Below are 20,481 nucleotides of genomic sequence, written 5' to 3'. Positions count from 1 at the left end.
CAATTTCTGACCAACATAATCATTGGTTTAAAGAAAAATGAACTTAGCAACAAAAATCCATATCATCACTGACCTGTTTTATCCTAAGTCCATCCCTTCTGTGTCAAAATGAATCGATGTGGGAAGACTAAATGGCATCACTCACACATCGGTGCATTACTGGGTCTACATGTAATGCTACTTCACCTTTATCCGAGGAGTAACCTATATCTGTTTGTTTAAAAAAACAGGATATTTAGTAACATATAGGGATATCAAGACGAAGGAATATTTTGAAAATATCACAATATGAAACCACCGTCCGCCATTTGAATAACCCTAAATACCCCCATTTTTTTAAACAACTGATATATGTTAGCCCATGTATAAAGGTGAACTAGCGTTATAAAGATGTGTAATAAGATTTTCATATGCATGAATTGTTGTAAAATTTAAGCTAAGACATTGTTCAGTTCCTATTGTGCTGCCCTCTCCAATACTTGTTTGTTTGAACCTTTATTTATTCATAAGACAAATTGTGAAATGTAAGCTACATGTGTTAGACATGTTCAGTTCGTATCTTGCTGCCCTCTCCAGTACTTGTTTGTTTGAACCATCATTTATTCATTATAACGATGCTCAAATTAGCCTGCAAACCACTTTTCATTGAGGTCATGATGGAGGTATGGGTCAGATGGAATATAACAGATTACATCGAGTCCTAATAAATCTATCAACATAACATAAAAACATATTAAATAGAGCAAAAGTTCAGCGTTCATAGTCCGTCAAAAGACTGTGAACACTTGTCAATGACAATTACACTTTGATTTGAACGGGAAAGTTGTGTTGACCACACAGGTGTGTAGTATTCATATTTTTGTTTGTATTTTGATTTTTGTTCATTTTGTAAACTTGCAGACAACTGCCAGATGCAGAGGCCATGGTGATTGACCCGTCCGAACTGCTGGGCAAGAGGCTGGATTTCATCATCAGCATCCCACAATGCCTTGGGATCAAGTGGATACAGGAGGAGAAGTCAAGAGGGTCCATGTTTAGGTATGGTTGCAAACCTTGGATTTATAAACGCTTACCATGGACCATAGTCCTCTTTTCACCCACAGTAAGTCCAATGGTCTGAAAATGGACTTACTCAGAGAGGACTGAAGGTGGACTTACTACCTAAATTGGTGTAAAGGCCTTACTCTGAATAATAGTCCACCAAAACTAAATCAACAGTTCTCAAACATGGCAAAATGGGGTGGACTTACTCCAGGAGTAACTCCACCTCTGACACAAGTAAGTACACCTTCAGTCTACAGACATCCTCTTTTAGGTCTAAGGTTTACGTGAGACTGATTCCTACATAAGGCCATGTTGATTTGATTATATGATGTCAGAAATCCACGTGCACATCATTTTTCGGCTGTTTCAAAAAATGAGAAAAAGCTTTCCGCCATGCTTTAAATCATACAAAGCAGCTGTAAAAGGAGCAATTACATGCCGTAGATTAAAAGGAAAATATATTGGCAAATATACACTAAATGTCAAAGCCATTTCCAATGTCGAAGAAGAATGTGAAAACAAAAATGAAGAATCTATTGTTCGGTGTTCAATACTCTGTGTTTGTCATTTGTTCAGCCTTCCAGACCACTTAGATTTCATAATGAATGCAACTTTTCTTTTTTCCCTAACTTTCTTTTATTCGCACGCTCGCATCAGTTATGGGATTTCCATAGGATATCATCCATATAATCAAATCAACATGGCCCAAGAAAAGAAAAAAAATAACAGAAGAGAACCTGATATATGGAGTATGTCTTGTACTTGTGTGTGCTTGGTGTAAGCATAAACTTTTATGGTCTCCCTAAAGAGTGTTATTACAAAGTTCTTTTGATGGATCCTGTTACATGACAACAGAATGCACTTAAAGTAAAGCCTATGTTTTACTACATGCGGAATCACATGTATCAGGTTGCCAACTACAAACGCAAGCTGAACTGCAGAAACAATAGACTATTATTTCAAGACTAAGAAGCTGGTATTTGATGACAACTAGTTTTTCTCTCAGTTTGAACACAATCATACAGGAATATAAATATCAGGATTTCCATTCAATATCCAAGGGACAGAAAAAAAATTCAGACTGGCTAGAACACTGGATTCAACATTCTGACATTTTACATCGATGAAGGTTAGACATCCAGGTAACAAGATATGCCAAAAAGCAGTTACTTAAGCAACTGGATATGGTTTTGGAAATGGTAGTATCCACTAGTTTTCCTCAGTGACCTGCAAGAGATCTGGAAGATCTTTTATACACTAACTATGAATGAAGACAACTTAAGATGTCCAATAGGGCACATCGTAAACATTCTGATGGTTTATCTTGCTTCTGCAGCTTTCAGTTTTATGGCTCTTCCAACACCCACCGGTCCAAGCCGGTGTGGCACAGCCTGAATGCCAAGATGAACTTCACACAGCAGTTCACCATCAACCCAGTCTCCATGGAGTTCCTGCAGTACCTACAGACACATGCACTGGTGCTGGACATGTGGGGCCTGCAGGGTAAGTCGTCTAATTTCAAATAATTCGAAAGACACACATAGACCTTTTTTTTTTGTGAAATTCCGACTTATTTCTATCTGATTTGTAAATGATGTCTTGTACATAGTGTCTCTCCTCTCTGTTACGTTCAGTGGAAGACTAACTCTTCAGTGAGCTAAAACTGGATCGAGATCACTTGCCTTTTTCACTTTCCTGTATAGAATGAGAGGAAAGAACACTAGACAAGAGAAACAAGCTTTTTTTATCATTTGGCACTGGTTACTGGTTTGGTAAAACCTTTTTATTTTCAAGCCGGTGCAATGGCCTAGTGGGTAGAGTGTTCGCCTTGCATTCGGAAGGTCGTGAGTTCGATCCCCGGCCGAGTCATACCAAAGACTATAAAAATGGTACATGCTGCTTTCTCTGCTTAGCACTCAGCATTCGGGAAAGAGTATGGAAGTTGAACACACTCCACTACCAGTGGACTAGCCCCCTGCTGTAGTGTTTGCGTTGTGTGTGGCCCAGGGCTAACGAAACAGAGATGGGCACCGCCCTATGCGCCAGAAATGGACACTGCCCTTGGCGCGGGAAGGGTTTAACTTTTTTAACTTTTATTTTCATCTCTGCAGAAGGACGAGAGGAGGACCTGACCAGCAGCTCTCCCCAGGACGGCTCGGATAACGGGTACGGCAGCAGCAGCACCATCCAGGAGGGGTCAAGGTCATCCTCCTTCTCCGACTCCGACCTGGAGCAGGTGTTGGTGAGTTTTTTTTTTTTTTTTTTTTACTTAATGGTCACCACGTAACAAGCCCTGAAGGCCACTCAAGGTTACGGGTGACACAATTGTGAAGAAACATCATGATTGAGACCAGCCCAATTGCTCACTATGAGTGAGGACTAACTGACTCAATAGGTGAAGCAGGGGTTACGAGTCCCAACTATTCACCCAAAATATTCACCTAACTATCCAACATACAGTAGAAGCCAGTTAATTGCACAACGGATACATAATCGCACACTTTTGTTAATTGCACGAAACCCCAAAATCCTGTGGTGGCGCAGTCCAGCTTAATAACTTTGCTTTGTTACACCATTTGGATAATTGCACGAAAAGCACTGGAAAATTTATGTGACACTGAATGGCAGTACTGACATTTTTTTTTAATAGCAAAACGTGTAAAAAATTTTCTCAGGCTTTTTTTTTTTTGAAAATGAAAAAAAATGGACAGGTGAATCCGAGAAGCAAGAAATAAAATCGGCGTGGCCTAATCGTACATATGTTGTAGCTGGGTTGGATATGCCTAGGGGGAGGCGAGGTATTTGATCCTTGACATAATGTTAAACATCAAGTAACTGCATGTAACCTATAGCATTCTACGTGTGTCCTCATGTAGAAAATTGGGACCAGTAGACGTAGAGTAGATGTTATTGTTTTTTACCTTTGAATCATGTGAGAACAAGCCCCAAGGGTAGCCTCACTCATATTCAGGAAGCCGCTGATAGATCACACCAGTGTACAGCTGGAACAGGCTGCAACATGTGTTATGATTTATGCTTTCATTTTGAGCAGTCCTGTGGACAGACAACACAGTGATGACAAATGTACCTTCAAGTCGCTAATGTTTGATGGAAACACCTTTAGTTGAAATGTATGATCTTCTGAAAGACTTGTAAGGCTGCTGAACCTCATATTTTGTGGAATGATGTTCTTATATATCAACAGCCTGCAGATGTAGCTCCTGCTACTTTCACGTATTGAATATAAAATAGCATGACATTTCACCGAATGATGTTGCTTATACAGTACTTGAAAATTTTAAAGTCTGTCTTTCAAGCAAGATCATCTGAAAAACACACACAGTACCCAGGACAGATGATGTAATGGGAAGTCTGCTGCTGAATAGCTGATATATATGTGGCATGTGTGTGTGGCGTTGTGTGTGGAGTAGCTGGTAGAGCCTTCGGCTCAGAATCTAGACGTCCCGAGTTTGATACCCGCCGTGCCCCTGACGTTGTGCCCTTGGGAAAGGCACTTTACACGACCTTACACACTTCACCCAGGTGTAAAAATTGGGTACCTGACTTCGGTCGGGGAGGTAAAAGAAAAGACCACCTTTACCTCCTGTCTGTACTGTGTATGTGGCGCTGTCATTAAAAAGATTGGCATTGTCCTTATGTGTCCATAAAGCAAATACTAAAAAAAATGTTAACTTGAAAGTTCATCTGTGTTGATGGAAATCATTATTGAACTAATCAAACTGTAATATCCAACACGAAAATTGGACTCACCCAAATTTTTGACTGAACAGCACCAGTCTTTGTCAAGGAATGAACAGTGATGGTGACGGTGGGCACCATAGACTTCCTGCAACCTATGATCCACTGCTAACTTAGTCACGTGTTCTATCTGCATAACGTGATGTCACGACAGCAGTGGACTGTTCATTCCTTGACAAAGACTGATGCTGTTCAGTCAAAAATTTGGGTGAGTCCAATTTTCGTGTTGGATATCACAGTTTAACTAGTCCAATAATAACTTCTACCAACACAGATGAACTTTAGAGTTATAAAAAAAAAAATGTGTGTGTCTGTGCAGCAAATAGAAAAAATCAAATCATTTCCAGGTCTCATCAAGACCTACTGACATACCGAATATCAATACAATCCATCCAGGCGTTCTTGAGTTATGCTGGTCTTCTACATACATACATACAAACATACATACAAATGCTACCCAAAGCATAACCTTCTTGGCAAAGGTAAAAAATGTGTGTGTCTGTGCAGCACATGAGAGAAGCTGAGAACCTGGAGCTGAAGAAACAGATGCAGGACCTGGAGGCAGAGCTGGAGAAGCTGAGACTATCCGAGCAGGCAGCCAAGAAGGAGAAGTTCACCCTGCTGCAGCAGCTGGAGAAACTGAAGACGGCTCAGCAGGTCCGAGCTGCGTCAGGGGGAGGGGGGCGGCAGCCAAACTCGTCTGCAGGTAGGGCTTTAATTTGTCTTCTTCTGGAAGTCCTTGGTACACTCAGATATGCAGGGCTTGAAATACCTTTTTCTGCGCACCTGAACCACTCTGAATGTAGGAAGTATGGATCATACTAAAATTGTTCAGGAACCACTGGTATTTTTTCTGTATAATTTATAATTTATTGGTGGTAACACTAACAGTCAATGATTATAAGAACCCATATACACCTTTTATACATTTGACATTTATGTATAAAACCTAGTACCTGGACCAGTGCAGGTTAGGTGCAGGTAGACACCAGAAATACCTGCACAGCTCCAATTTTACCTGCACTAACTTACATATGGAGGTGGTATTTCGAGCCCTGGAAATGTCTAAAGTCTGTTCCAGCATATTACACTTGAAAATTACTATCTGTGGGCCATTTTGTAAAAGTACCTGCTGGTTGCTGATACATGCCCTGAGACTTCTACACGATAGGTGGGGAAGGATCTTACATTCATCAACTTTTGTATTTGCAGGAAACCTTTCAGGAAGTATAATGTATATGACTCAAATACACTCATTTTTCACAAGATTTCTCGGTAAGCTGAGATTTGAATATCTTCACATATGATATCATCAGCACATGTTGGGGATTCAGGATCAAGGCTGTATGGTGAATAGGCAGGCAGCCAGCATTTACACCTGTGTGGTGATGATGGATAGCTTCAATTATCATCTGCCTGGGACCGGGAGAGGAGATGTGCTTATACCTCCTACAGACAGGAAGGGGCTCAGTGGAATGCATTAAAACGGCCTGGCTCCGGGCTGCCACATGACCCTGCTGCAAAAGTAGTACAGTAACTGTAAATGCAAGTAAGTTTGCGGGGATTTAATGTTCGTGGTAGCGGGACAAAGGACTCTTCGTGGTGGTTTTAAATTTGCGGTAGCACCATGCACTGTAGTCCCTTACTGCCATGGAAAAAATGTTTGCGACGGTTTTAAAGTCGCGGTCAAGTGGTCACCACGAAAACCCGCGAACATTAAACCGCCGCAAAAGTTTCTGCATTTACAGTACTTGAGCAGTAATCCTGGCCAGATGAGCAAGTCTCCATCGGGCGACATTTGCAGTGACCTGTGTGAGTGGTGGGATGGGGAGTGTCATGGACACCAGTTAGCCGCTGGGGCCAGTTGTTCAGGACGCCTCCGATGTCTTGGCCGTGGCCATGAAACAGGCAGTTGAAGTGTCATGTTGAATTTCAAACCTGTAGAAGCAACATGTCCTGTTTAGACATGAGTAGTGACAATCCAGTAGTACCAAATGTGTAATCCAGTAGTAGATAGGATCCAGCTGTCATTAGATATAGAGGTACATGTCACCCAGATATGACCAAAATAATAATGCTCAATGAGAACCAGTTCAACTAGTGTAAAGAACTTTTTCTACATCCCTCAGAAGTGCTGTAAGAAAAGTGCAATGGCCGAGTGAGTAGAGTGTTCGCCTTGCATTCGGTAGGTCGTGATTTCGATCACGGCTGAGTCATACAAAAGACTGGTACAAAAATGGTACATGCTGCTTTCTCTGCCTAGCACTCAGCATTCGGGAAATTGAGTATGGAAGTTGAACACACACCACTACCAGTGGACTTGCCCTCTGCTGTAGTTATTGCACGAATGTGCTTGGCCCAGGGCTAATGAAACGGAGATGGGTGCTGCCACATTAGTGCTGTACTTTTCTGAGACTTGCCGACCACCAATATGCTTGTTCTTCCATGGAGTGCAACTGAGTTTGGTCTTGAAAAGACAGCCATGAACAGACAGTAAATGATCATTTGTCATACTTTGGTGGTGGACAATGTACTGAAAAAAACATAATATGTGCTCTTCAGCCCTAAGGCAGAAATACACTTCTTAGTCATACAATACTCTTACAATACATGGAAGCAGGGCTCTAGCCAGCGTCCGTTTTTCAGTCAATGGACGGTAATTTGCTGCGTCTGATGGGAAAATTTTAAAACCAATCCGCCAACCTTGACCGACAAAAATCCTTGGTGGAAGCTTCAGGCAGCTTGAGGACGCCGTCCACGGCCGTAATAGCCACACACTGTTTGTTTTGCTATTGTAATGAATGTTGACAATGTGTGTCGGCGTCCTTTTGCATACGATAATCTCATTAAAACCCGTTTTTCAAGGTCTCAATGGCAACATTTACTACTTTGTAGTGTCATAGGGAAAAAGAATTTTCACGGTTTTCACGACGATTGGAATTGGCTGACAGAAAAAAATTTCGAGCTGGCTAGAGCCCTGCATGGAAGTAGTCCGGGTGGATGGATCACACCATGAAATATTCTATACCAAGGAAAGGGAAATGCAGGGATGATGTGTCCATCAGTCATGTGGTATCAGGCCCTGTGGATAGTCGGAGATGGATAGCCGAGCAGAGACATGAGGTAGTGGGCTGGGCAGAGGTTTACTGCCGGCTGCAGGGGCTTTGTTCCCACGCATGCCTTAAAGGCACGTCAGGGCTCGGAGTACTTTTTTCTGCATACCTGCACTGGTGCAGGTAACATTGAAAATTACCTGCACCAGACACATTTTACCTGCATCACTCTGAATTTAGGAAGTATGGATCATACTAAAATAGTTCTGGAGTCCTTGCTATTTTTTTCTATACTTTATAGGTGGTAACAGTCAATGCAGCTAATAACAATCCACATACACCTACATCATAGGACATTTATGTATAAAACCCAGTACATGGACCAGTGCAGGTTAGGTGCAGGTAGACACCAGAAATACCTGCACAGCCCCAATTTTACCTGCACTAACCTGCATATGCAGGTGGTATTTCGAGCCCTGGATGTGTTGTAAAAAACAAAAAAACTACTGACTAGTCGCTGTTTTGGGTAATTTTTCTGCATTATGAGTTGAATCTACTTTGTTACATTGCACAGCATGTGAATACAACTTAGTTGTGAGGTGAGGACGTCCTGAAATATGTGCACTTCCCACCGCCGCTTGAGTTGTCCGCCATTTTGTGCAACTGACGAACCAAAGAATGCGCTAGAAGAACGCGTTCAGTGGTTTGCACAAATCTTCATTGAAGCTGTATGCGTGAAGCTCCGAAGATCTCTGTCCATAATGGTCGATTCGGAATTCTACTTTAAATCTACTTTAAACTTGCAAGGAGAAATAGCTTAGATTCCGCACAGGAGAAGAGGCAGCAGAAGCAAATTTCATATGGGAGGCAAACTTTTTGCTGGCAGAATGCTCCCCCGGGAAAATTTGAAATCTTGACGCCATGCTGAATTTTTTTCCATCCTACTGTCTACTGAGGATTTTTAATTTGGAAATCCTGTCGATGCTAGGGGGGTCCAGGGGCATGCTCCCTCCTGGAAAATTTTGAAATCTAGACCCCCTGAAATGCTATTTACTGCATTCTGAGAGGCATATTTTGCTGGTAGACTCTGCTTGGTTCAATGGCATCTGTTTTGATATCTTTATATGACATTTTTTTTGTCCATCATAGAGGACAGAGTGGGCAAATTTTTTGTCTGTCCCCAACAGCAAAATTCTGCCAAAGGACGGAAGGACGGATACTGACTAGAACCCTGAATACATACATGAGAGTGTCAATACATAATTCATTTCTTCCTTCCTTCCTTCCAGGCTCCCCTGTCTCCAGGACACCTCCTGCTCCAGCCCCACAGCAGAAGCCCCCCTCCCCAGCGGCTAAGTCCATGGATGGGGAGCTGGCAAAGGCTATCAAGGAGTTCTTCAGCGGGCTGAAGCCAGCCCTGCAGACTCTCAGGGAACTGAAGGAGACATCAGGACAGGTGGGAATGGGATACATGTACAGAATCTCCCATAGCTACCCTGGGAGCCAGCCGGGATCGGGCAGCTAGGACAGTTTATTCGGTGGCCCAAGACAGTTAGGTCCGCTCGGTCTCCTATTAGCACCTCGGGAAGTTTAAGCCCGATGAGGTCCACCTGCCCTTATCCAAGGGTAGCAATAACTCCTTCAGGTTTAAACTCCCCAGAGCGCTTATGTGAGATCGGCGGGCTGACTGCCTTGGCTCTCCGAACAAAACTCGCTAGCTACCCGGTCCTGGCTGGCTCCCAAGGTATCCCTCAGCTAGTTCTCCATTTTCGTATGCATTGTGACAGTCATAACCCTAAGGAGTCTGCCAAATACAGAGTAGATCACTAGAAAGCTTCTGACACTCTTCAACCAAATGACATGGCACTCACCTACCCAGAAGGGAATGGGATACTTGTACAGAGTCTCCCATACCTAGTTCTCCTTTGTCATATATATTAATATAGGCAACCTAGTAAGCAATATTAGAGCATTGAAATTTGAAATAATCTGCATGAGGTAATCTGTATGAAATTGATATCTACTACACTGTGTGAATACACATTTACATCATTATTTCATACTTTGTGCGGTTAAAAACGGCGCAGAAACAAGCTAGGATTCCCTAAATAATGTAACCCACAAAATTAGACTTCATGGTGTCCTTGCGCCACTGCGCCATCAAATATTTGCTCATTGAATGTTGGTATGGATTTGCTTCATCTTATTACATAGAGAAGTGCCCCAAAAATTGACCCTGACTCGGGCTGATATTGCTTAGATTGCCTTTAAACTTGTACTTAACTCAGAATCAGCAAAACTACCATGTACACATGTAGTCATAGATCAACATCACCATGAATTAAACATGAAGGTTTTGTGTTTTTGATCTGTCTGCAAAAGGTTGTTGTTTTGAAGCCCTGAGACTTCCAGTACAGCACAGCTGAATGATTGAGTTATTTTGTTGCGTTGTGTCCCCAGACCGGTGCGGGTGAGCAGGCGGACCTGCAGGTTGCCATGGACAGACACGCCCAGCTGGTGCACAAACTGGACGAGAACCTGTCCACAAGTCTCACCAGTCTCAAGGCCAACGTCGTGGCTGCCGTCAAGAGGAAGAAGGAAGGGACCGAGCAACAATCATGACCCAGAAGGGACTCTCACAGTTCAGGGTTGGACAAGATTTCTAAAATTCACTATCATGTCTTGTCCTATCAGGCAAGTACATAAAAATGTACTTGCCCCGACCAATTTTCACTTGTGCGAAATTTAAATGAATTTTTTTTATTCATTTTCACTTCCAGCAATGGAATTCTTTAAACATTGGCTAAACTTTTCTGTTTTGACCAATATTTGATGCCATAACAGTGAAAAGTTAGAAGTACATCAAAATCTCAGTGTTGGAAAAATCTTACTTGCCCGGGCAAGTGGGATAGGACACATGCTTGCCCGATCGGCACTTTCACTTGCCCGAGACAATCGTGCTAGTGGACTTGTCCAACCCTGCAGTCTCTTCCAGACTCCTTTGTTTGCTGAAATTACCCAAATACACTGCACATACATGTATATATGGTGAGAGCTAATTGGGTAGCCCACAGATAGGTCCATCAACCTTCTCTGGCTAAGTGATTTTTACAACTAAAGTATTTTTCACTCAAAGGAGTCTGGTGGAGTTCTGTACAGGAAGAAGAGTTTGTTGTTGTGCAAACCAAGTGTAGTTTCAGCTGCATCACAACTACTGCTACTTCTTGTGATGCAGTTGGAGGATGATAGTGGGCCAGTAAAATTACAACTGTTGCAATGATGTGTTATGGCAATGTACATGAAATAAGATGCTTTACTATTTATGCTTTAAGTAGAAATATGATTTCAATACCTGGAAAGCTGCTGTGCAGTGGACAGGTACATTAATTCTACAATTGAAAACGTCATCAAGGAAACTGTTGAAAACAGTTGTTAGATCACATAAGGACACGTATGATAGCTTACAGAATTGCCTGAAACCACCATGCACCCTTCAGTTTTGATGGATTGACTTCTGTTTGCCTCCTAGAAATATTGAGAGCAAGGATTCCTTATAATGTATGTCTGTAAAGCCATCTAGTCTGTGCTGGAGTTTTATTGCACCCATTAGCCATACCCAGATAAACACACATGTACATCATGTACCTGAAACTGCCATCATGGCTGTATCAGCCAGACTTATGACATGTACTTGAGCTACATTATATATAATGTTAGCCATCACCAAACAGCATGGCTGTCATCTAGCTGTCATACCGCAGATCACCATCCTAGCAGTGCAGCTCAGTGAAGTGGGAATCATGATTAAATGTGATAGCACATACATATGATGCACATTCATGGCTTGTAATGCAGCATGGTCGGTGATACATGTATCCAGATCTTCCCGATAAGGAAAATTGATGTACGGTGAAGTTTGGTTACCTTCATCGTCAGTTGGGCAAAGCCTGTCAGATGCCTGCAAATTTCAGGTAGGAGAAAGAGTGCTGACAATGTTGACTTACCACATGAATATTGTAAAACCCAACCCCAGCTCTCATAGTATTCTCCTGCCATTTTTATTCATTTTGGGGTCTTTGTTTCCAAACTTTTGATCTTTCTTGTGTCAGGCTTAAGATGTGGTACATGTACATATGATACACATTTATGGCTTGTAATGCAGCATGGTCGGTGATACATGTACCCAGATCTTTCCGATAAGGAAATTGATGTACGGTGAAGTTTGGGTACCTTCATCGTCAGTTGGGCAAAGCCTGTCAGATGCCTGCAAATTTCAGGTTGTGAACTAGGTAGGAGAAAGAGTGTTGACTTACCACACGAATATTGTAAAACCCAACCCCAGCTCTCATAGTGAAAGTAAATTCTCCTGCCATTTTATATTCATTTTGGGGTCTTTGTTTCCAAACTTTTAATCTTTCTTGTGTCAGGCTTAAGACATGGTACATGTGCAACCATGGTTATCAGTATTTTACATTTTCATGCAAGAATAAGATTTGAAGGGGGTAAATACAAATGCCACCTTGAACTAAAAAAAACGAGTGGGTGCCAGATGTCACTTTTTGTTTCCAGTTTATTGCAGTGTCTACCTTTTGTATGCACAAGAAGCTCTGTTTGGTGTGCACAGTGTACAGTTTTCTGAGGACCTAATGTCAATGGTGATGTAAATAATTGTACAAATTTTGTCAGAGTAATATATATACATAAGGATACTTAATTATCCATTACGTACTATTCTTAAACAATTTGATCATCAACATTCTCAAATGTGTTTTGGTATTGTTTCTGCTCTGCATATTCCATGACTGGAGGTAACGTTAGTTCACCTTTATTCGCGGGGTAACCTTTGTCCGTTGTACCTAAAGACAGGATATTTAGGGATATCAAGTTGACAGACGGTGGTTTCAAATTGATTTTTTTTCAATATAAAGCAACTTGGGACCACCATCCGTCGACTTGATATCCCTAAATACCCTGGTGTTAAATACAGCGGATAAAGGTTACCCCGCGAATAAAGGTGAACTAGCGTTATGTCCAATGGTTGACTGTGAATTCTGGTTGGTCGGAATTCTAACAAGCTCAGGCCACACCAACTTTATTTGTTTATAAAAAAAATGAACCCCCAGGTTCTTTTTCAGAGTCTGGGATGAAGATATATGGCTTAGATAGCACATAACAGGATTATTCAAGTTTTCAACTTTTAATGGCATGTTTTTTGCCATGAATCTCTTCCTTTGATTTGTTACTACTGTTCTGAATTGTTTTTAGACGAAATTATTTACAGGTCTGCAACATCAAAACCTGTTTTTTTAGGGACTTCATTTTTTTTCAAATTCAAAAAAAGCGACAGGCAAATCCGAGAAGCAACAAATAAATTTGGTGTCGCCTCAGAACATTATATTGATATATAATGGCATTGTGAGAGAGATTTTGTATAGAGCAAATGTCAAGTTTGATAGCATATTATGTCACAGAAATGGCTTTGCAAGAAAGAACTGAATTAATTTTTTTACTTTTTTGTTGAGATCCTGTTGGATTCCTTTTTGTTTATTCCAACTTCCATATATTATTTTTTAGATAATGTAATATCATGGAAATGACAAGTGTTGAGCACTTCCTGGGACACAACCAGTAAAATTGAAAACAAGCAAGCTTGATTGTCAGTGTATTACCTGTGTTGTCCATGTCCAGTTTCTCCATTCTAGCCTCCGTTGCAGTCTTCGAACTTTTGGCTCGGTTCTCTTGTGCTGGGAAAGGGAGTTTGCTGAGGAAGGGAGTTTGCTGTGGAAGGGAGTTTGCCGTGGAAGGCCGGGGCGAAACTCCCTTCCTCAGCAAACTCCCTTTTCTGGCACAAGAGAACCTAGTCAACGATGAAAATCGTGAACCAACCCCCCAATGAAAAACAGCCCCGTTCGAAGACTGCAACGGAGGCTATCTCCATTCATTATTAGGACCATTGATACTTGACTTTGACTTTATTGACCATAAGACACGTCATTACATGGGTCTGCCTAGGCAGCTTTGGGCTGGTAGTGTCAGACTCTAGAGAAATGTTATCGAACATACAGATAAATCATCACAGAAAACATTATAATATGATACAGTATAAATAATCAATAACTAGTCTACACTGAACTTGTCGTGTTCAGTGGCTTCACTTAGAGCAGTAAACTCATACAATAAGCAGCGAACACTGGAAGATTCAGTACAAAATGGTCATTGGACAAGAAACTATCAATCACTACCACCTACCAGTAATAAACCCAAGAGGCTGCAGGATCTAACTTTACTACTGTCTAAACGTGCACTCTCACTGCACTTGCGTCAAGCTTGGGTCACTGCGGGGTTCGAAGGATACTCAAGAATTTCAGAGATAAAGAACAGAATCCGATGTTGTTACTTTTTGTCATCTAAGTCATACTTTCATGTTTTACACAATATCTAAATTATAAAAAATCAGAGAAAATAATAAAACAGTGACGCAGTGAACGAACCCCGCAGTGACGCAAGCTTGACTCAAGTGCAGTGAGAGTGCACTTTACGAGGGTGAGTCAGAAAGTAATGCAAGTGGTTTCATAACAGAGTCGTTCTTTGATCGAATGAGTTGAAATTTGGCACAAAGGTTAAGACATATCTTCTCTTGAGATTAAAATATCAAAATTTGTTGCTCATTATCTTATGAGTGACTGAGCTGCTTTCAAGGTGACCACACCCTTGGTATCCCGTCAGAAGAAAAGAGAGGTCCAATTAACGTACAATTAAGAATTTCCCTAAACCAGTTTTTGCTATAGTAGGAGACTAAGCCTGCACATGTAATAAGCTGCATTTCTCTATAAACCACACGCTTAATTTTAACTCTGAAATCTGAGCAGTTTTTCTTTTTTCGTTGCTGGTGTAGAGTGAGGTATACGCGGTCTTCAGGGTCATGAGATCTGCGGTGTTATTATTAAAACTTTCCGTAGCCTTCTTTTCCATTAACAAAGAGAAATGAAACTAAGCACACTTTTTGGCCTTTAAACAGTTAATAACTGTGTAAAGTTTCGTTTCTTTTGGTTAATGGAAAAGTAGTCTTTTAACCAACAACCCACGAATTCGTGTATAAATCCAACAGCTCTATAACACAACTTACTGCATCCTAGCAGCTGTAAATAAAGAACCATTACGAGTTTAGAAATGAAAATTGGCACGCAATCTATAGAGACATTTGATATCATACATGGGTAATTTCAACTTCCTACAGTAATTTTTAGTGGGTCAGATTTAGAGGAATCGCTAGTCTGACAAGGTACTAAGGGTGTGTTCATCTTGAAATCAACTCAGTTGCTCATAAAATAATAAAGACCAGATTTAAAACATTCAATCTCAAGAGGACATATATCGATACTTTTGTGCCAAATTTCAACTCAATTGATAATAAAACGAGTCTGTTATGAAACCACTTGCATTACTTTCTGACTCACCCTCGTAACACAGAACTCCAGACGGAGATGTCTGGAGATCTCATTCACGGTGCTTTACATACAGCCCTCATGCCCCATTATGTTTGAGCAATCCCCGCACTAGGAACATAACATCTGACCCCCTTTACTTCCCGATACCCAGAGGTCAGCCTCTCATGCCGCATCCATCACCCAGTATCAGGAGGCTAAGAAAGAATATCCCAAGATCATTACACAAGTCCCTCTGTCACAGATCCATGCTAACTGTGCCCTGGTCCTCCCAGGTATGATGACCCCACAAAGTCTCACCCACCAATCAATATCCCCCCAGCAGGCAACGGACCAGTAGGATGGATGGTGCTGTCTGATGGCCAGGCTCCTGACGCTCCTGCATTAACCTTGGCTGCTGGGACAGCTTCCCACAGGAGCTGTGTGACAACAGCCCTTTTATCTGCCAGGCTGTGGTACAGCAAGAATGGTGCTGTCACACTAGTCTTTACCAGACTCCCGCCTAGCCGAATAGGGGACTTAGAATAGGGGGCCAAGTTAGAAATAAAAGCCTAGTAGAAGTTAATTGGCCTAGGAGTGTTGGCTGGCCTGGTGCAAACTGTACTCCTCTGGCGTGTTTTCTGTCTTATTTGGCCAATTTCTAGTAAGTTTTCCAGCGACCTGTGGCGCCTGGAAGAGGCTACTGTCACACCACGGGACTAAGAGGATCCTCCATCCATGGCTGTAGATCCCTCAGATGCTACCCTGAGAGCCAGTCTGTTACGTTTCCTTAGCGGGCATTTGCATTTATATTTGGCCACTGTTTGCTGAAGAAAATTTGTGCTATTGTTTGGAGGGAGAGTTAGTGAGAAAAATTATATAACAGCATAGTGATCGATGACGGGAATTTCATACTTGCAGTATTTGAATTTCAAAAGTTGACAAAGACTTTCACACTTTGGACAATTTGTGTTGTTTAATTAACTTTAAATTGATGGAGAAGATTATTAACTGTAATTAAGATTAAGATTAATTCAGGTAATGAATAAGGACCTTAAAAACTCAATCAATTGAAAACCTTTAGAATAAATCAGTTATAAAGGAGACAAAAGATACATTGGAGCACCTAAAGAAGAGACTCTTGATTGCAGAAACAAAGGAGGCCATCAGCAGCAATGATTTATTGGAATCCTACGGTTTCTATTTAAGAATGTAAACAGTAGGCGAGTAAAATCAATTTATCTCCTCTACATGTACTTGGCTGCACCAGAAGTATTGATCTCTGTGACACGTACACACAGAGCGTCCTTTTCACCTCTTAAATACTGCATCTTCCAGTGTTCTCAACAGGCCTTTTTCAGCCAAGGGGGCCCCTACGCTGTGATTTGGATCCCCTATGCTGTGATTTGGATCCCCTATGCTGTGATTTTGGCCCCTAACAGTGTTCCAACCAGCTAAGGGGACTTTTCCTGTGTTTTATAACCAAGGTAGAAAAATGCAGGCTTTACACAACTAAAATTTACACCTCAAAATGCAGGAAATAGTGTTTCTGAGGATGATTTATCATTATTTTAAAAAGAATTTCCCACCCCTCTACAATGCTCACACCTGAAATGCTTACCACATGGCTTTGCTGCACTAAGATGCCCCTATGCTGTGAAAAAATCCTGTTCAGAACACTGTCTTCTCACTCACCTGAACTATTACTGCACACATGATCCAGTATGCATTACCCTTCATTTGGTTATAATTACCAGCTTCATGAAAAATCTGCCACCACAGAGTTCTAGCCAGCACCCCTCCTTTCGTCCTTTGACAGAATTTCTCTCCTGGGATGGACAAAAATTTTGTCTGTTCCATCCTCTATGATGGACAAAAATCGCAGTGTAAAGGTATTGATGCCATTGAACCAAGCAGAGTCTACCAGCAAAATGTACCCCTCAAAATGCTGGAAATAGCATTTCAGAGGGTCTAGATTTAAAAATTTTCCAGTAGGAGCATGCAAAAGTGCATCTTCAGCATTCGACAGGATTTCCAAATTCAACAAAATCCAGGGGACGGAAAAAAATTTCAGGCTGGCTAGAAGAACACTGTGCCACCACATAGCATTTTCATATTCATGGTGCCACAATCAATGCAGTCAGTACCGCTCAGGCTGTCTGCTGACTGCAGCAGCTCATTCTTTTATCATCAACCATGTTGTTTGATCCTCAATTACTGTTACTTGATCCTCAATTATTATTATGATTGATGTATTGGCTAAGCAAGCCATTTCAACAAGCTGCATGTACTTGTATGTACAGTTAGGTAAGAGCAGAGCACCAGGTGAAAGCCAATGTAGAGGACAAGCTAGCTGATGTTACATGTACCATGCTTAGGCCACACCAAATTCATTTGTTGCTTCTTGAATTCGCCTGTCCAGTCTTCCTCATTTTGAAAAAAAGGTTCTGATATTGCAGACCTGTAAATAGAGCCACATACTAATGATAATTTTGGTATAAAAACAATGCAGAACAGTAGTAACAAATCAAAAGAAGAGATTCGTTGCATAAAACAAGCCATTAAATGCTGAAAACTTGAATAAATGAATCCTGTTGTTTTTGTTTTATCCTCACCGTAGATTTCACCTGTCGGCCCATTTTTTTCTGAAAAAATCCGAGAAGCAACAAATAAATTTGGTGTGGCCTCAGGTTATTGCACCCAAGCCACTCCCTCAACAAATTTAAAGCTGCCGCCCCTCTCTGATACCCCGGCTGCAGTTAGCCTCCAGCTGCAAGGGGGTGTTGTTTTCCTACAGTAGACCTAGGCCAAGTTGATTTGATTGTATGGATGACATCCAGCTCCAGGAACCCAAAAGTTGATGCAACCATGCAAATAAAGGAAACTTCGGAAACAAAATTTCCTTCCTGATGAAATCTAAGTGGTTAGTAAGGTTGAACAATGATGCAAAGGTGGCCATCGATACAGGTTTGACTGTACTAGATGATGTTCAACAAACCTCAGTGCCAAAAAGACAAGACACACACACACTTCAAGTCTCAAGGAAGTCCTTTACCAGCAGGAGCAGCAAAAATATACAGCAGCAGTACTACAGAGTGTACTGTACACAGTTTGGTAACTACTACATGTTAATGTGCCTCTATTCATTATTTTCATATCTCCCCAGAGCAAGCCTGACTTCCAAGCAGATGTATTGAGGAGATAACAATCTACAGGTAAGATCCTCTTTTTGACAGTAGATGATAAGGAAGGGATGCAGTCTACTGGTGACGAAGGTTTGAAGTTGTAAATCTTCCCACATCTGCTTGGAGAATCCAACTTGTCAGTACATGGTTACTTCAGATTGATTGGAACATGCTTGCCTGTGAACATGCACGCCAAGCTAAGTGCACAACCCGCCGTGCGTGCAAATACGTGCTGTGTACGTTCCAAAACGTGGGCAATCTTTAGGATCCGTAAGTGGTAAGTAACGCCTCCGTACAAACTCGTAGGGAATCTGACAGATTTTGGAGCTTGCAGACACGCCATAGAACTTAACGTGCAGGCAAAACTCGTGTCACCTGTACGTGCCAGTACAGGTGACGCGCCTGCCCTGTACAGCCTGAACATTTTCAGAGCGTTTTGGATGTGGCCTAAAAAAAAAACGTGCGGACAAATTGCACGTAAGGCAGGCTGTGCCCTTAGCTTTACTAGCTGGTAGGCACTGACCTCTCCTGGTCATATACTGGTCTTACATGTTTGTTCTACACTGTAAGTGAGTAACATGTTCTACACTGTAAGTGAGTAACTACATAACATATGACAAACTACAAGCTAGTGGTCATAGTCATTTATACTTTGTTGTTGTTACACCTGTCCTTTGGCAGATTCAGGGACAGGTGTACAAGATATTGATACACTATCTGGACTTAGTGGTAAAGCACTGGAAGCAATGGTTACCATGCATATTACTACAAGTATTTCCACATACTCAAATAGCAGCTTCACCCCCCTCCCCCTCTAACTTCACATACCAGCTTTAGAATATTTAATTTAGTGATTTCATTATTACACAGATACACTCCATCTCCCACAACTGTATCAGGAAATGTTGCCCTCCTACTTCGGAATATGTGGACAAGCAATCCTGTTTAACAAAGTGACTATTAAATAATGTGAATTATAATATATCAATAACCAGTTTAAGAAATAATCATATTGCAATAAAAACAAAACCATCATACTTCTAATGCATTGTACAACATTTACTATCTAGAGGTATTCTCTAAAGCAGCATGAATAGCAAGAATTGCTTAATAGTTTTATCGATTTCTTTCTTTCTTATCATGATCATGTACAGCTTTTTCCGTAGATATTACCAAGAAAACACTTTGATTTACAGTATCGAACTACATGTAGTTTGAACTGCCTTATCATTCCAGAAATGATGCGTTCATTTTGTGTCTACTTTTCTATAAACTTCACAAGGAGTGACCTGTGGATGTTACCTGTTGTTTGTAACTCTCTTACATACTAGGTTAAACTTACATGTCGTGCCTATCCTATTGTGTATATATCTATAAGGAATGGTACATTGATTCGGCTTCCCATCTTTCATGATGACATTCATACATGAAAAGTTCTCCGCCGCTGGCAAGGCCATAACTCTTCATGGTCCCCACGACTCCCCACTGCCTCCTGCCTGGAAATGTGAGATGTTGTGTGCTATATTTGTAGAGGATGAACTATTGGCAGGTTGAGGCTGTGTTTTGGGACAGTCATTAGTTGGATGCTGCAGGTGCAGTGATGGAGAAAATCACACCTCTGTCACTCAGCCGCTCCACAAGGCTGGTGTCCTTGTAGGCTGTGCCAGGAGTCATCACACCTCCCCTGGAAAACAAGGAAGGCATACATGTCATGTTTATACTGATTCATTAGATTAGATTAGTTGTTAGATATTTGCAATAGTACATAGTTCAACTCCCATGTATATTCAGATTGCCATACATTGTACCTGTTACAATTGTCGCGCAACAAAGTTTGAACTGTTACAATTGTCGCTCAATAAAGCTCTATGTATGTTTTACTACTAGGTGGGATAGTTTCTACTCAATATTTTTGCATAAAATTTTGTGGGCAAAAAGAGTCTGTCACAAGGATCATAAAACATCTTAAAATTTTGATCTAGCACCTTTCCTTAATAGATTATGGATTTTTGAAAT

At 41.3% G+C, this 20,481-nt stretch overlaps 2 protein-coding genes across 4 annotated transcripts in view; one reads left to right on the top strand and one right to left on the bottom strand.

Moving 5' to 3' along the window:
• Positions 1-12,547, top strand: part of LOC118417087 (kinesin-like protein KIF28P) — a 60,425-nt gene extending 47,878 nt beyond the window's left edge. Inside the window, exons 23-28 of the mRNA XM_035822485.1 lie at positions 2,381-2,547; positions 3,156-3,286; positions 5,311-5,509; positions 9,146-9,312; positions 10,317-11,827; positions 12,134-12,547. Of these exons, the coding sequence (XP_035678378.1) occupies positions 2,381-2,547; positions 3,156-3,286; positions 5,311-5,509; positions 9,146-9,312; positions 10,317-10,478 (826 nt within the window). The 3' untranslated portion in view covers positions 10,479-11,827; positions 12,134-12,547. The remainder of the gene's footprint in view (positions 1-2,380; positions 2,548-3,155; positions 3,287-5,310; positions 5,510-9,145; positions 9,313-10,316; positions 11,828-12,133) is intronic.
• A 6,636-nt stretch (positions 12,548-19,183) lies between these two features.
• The window catches only part of LOC118414649 (saccharopine dehydrogenase-like oxidoreductase), a 55,938-nt gene continuing 54,640 nt past the window's right edge, over positions 19,184-20,481 (bottom strand). For all 3 annotated transcript variants that reach the window (XM_035818842.1, XM_035818859.1, XM_035818851.1), the window contains one exon: positions 19,184-20,149. In XM_035818842.1, coding sequence (XP_035674735.1) covers positions 20,041-20,149 — 109 coding nt within the window. In that variant the 3' untranslated portion in view covers positions 19,184-20,040. The remainder of the gene's footprint in view (positions 20,150-20,481) is intronic.

This window comes from Branchiostoma floridae, chromosome 1, assembly GCF_000003815.2.
Source record: "Branchiostoma floridae strain S238N-H82 chromosome 1, Bfl_VNyyK, whole genome shotgun sequence".
Lineage (NCBI taxonomy): Eukaryota > Metazoa > Chordata > Leptocardii > Amphioxiformes > Branchiostomatidae > Branchiostoma > Branchiostoma floridae.
Note: the sequence above shows the minus strand (reverse complement) of the source record. Positions and strands in the feature narration are given on the sequence as shown.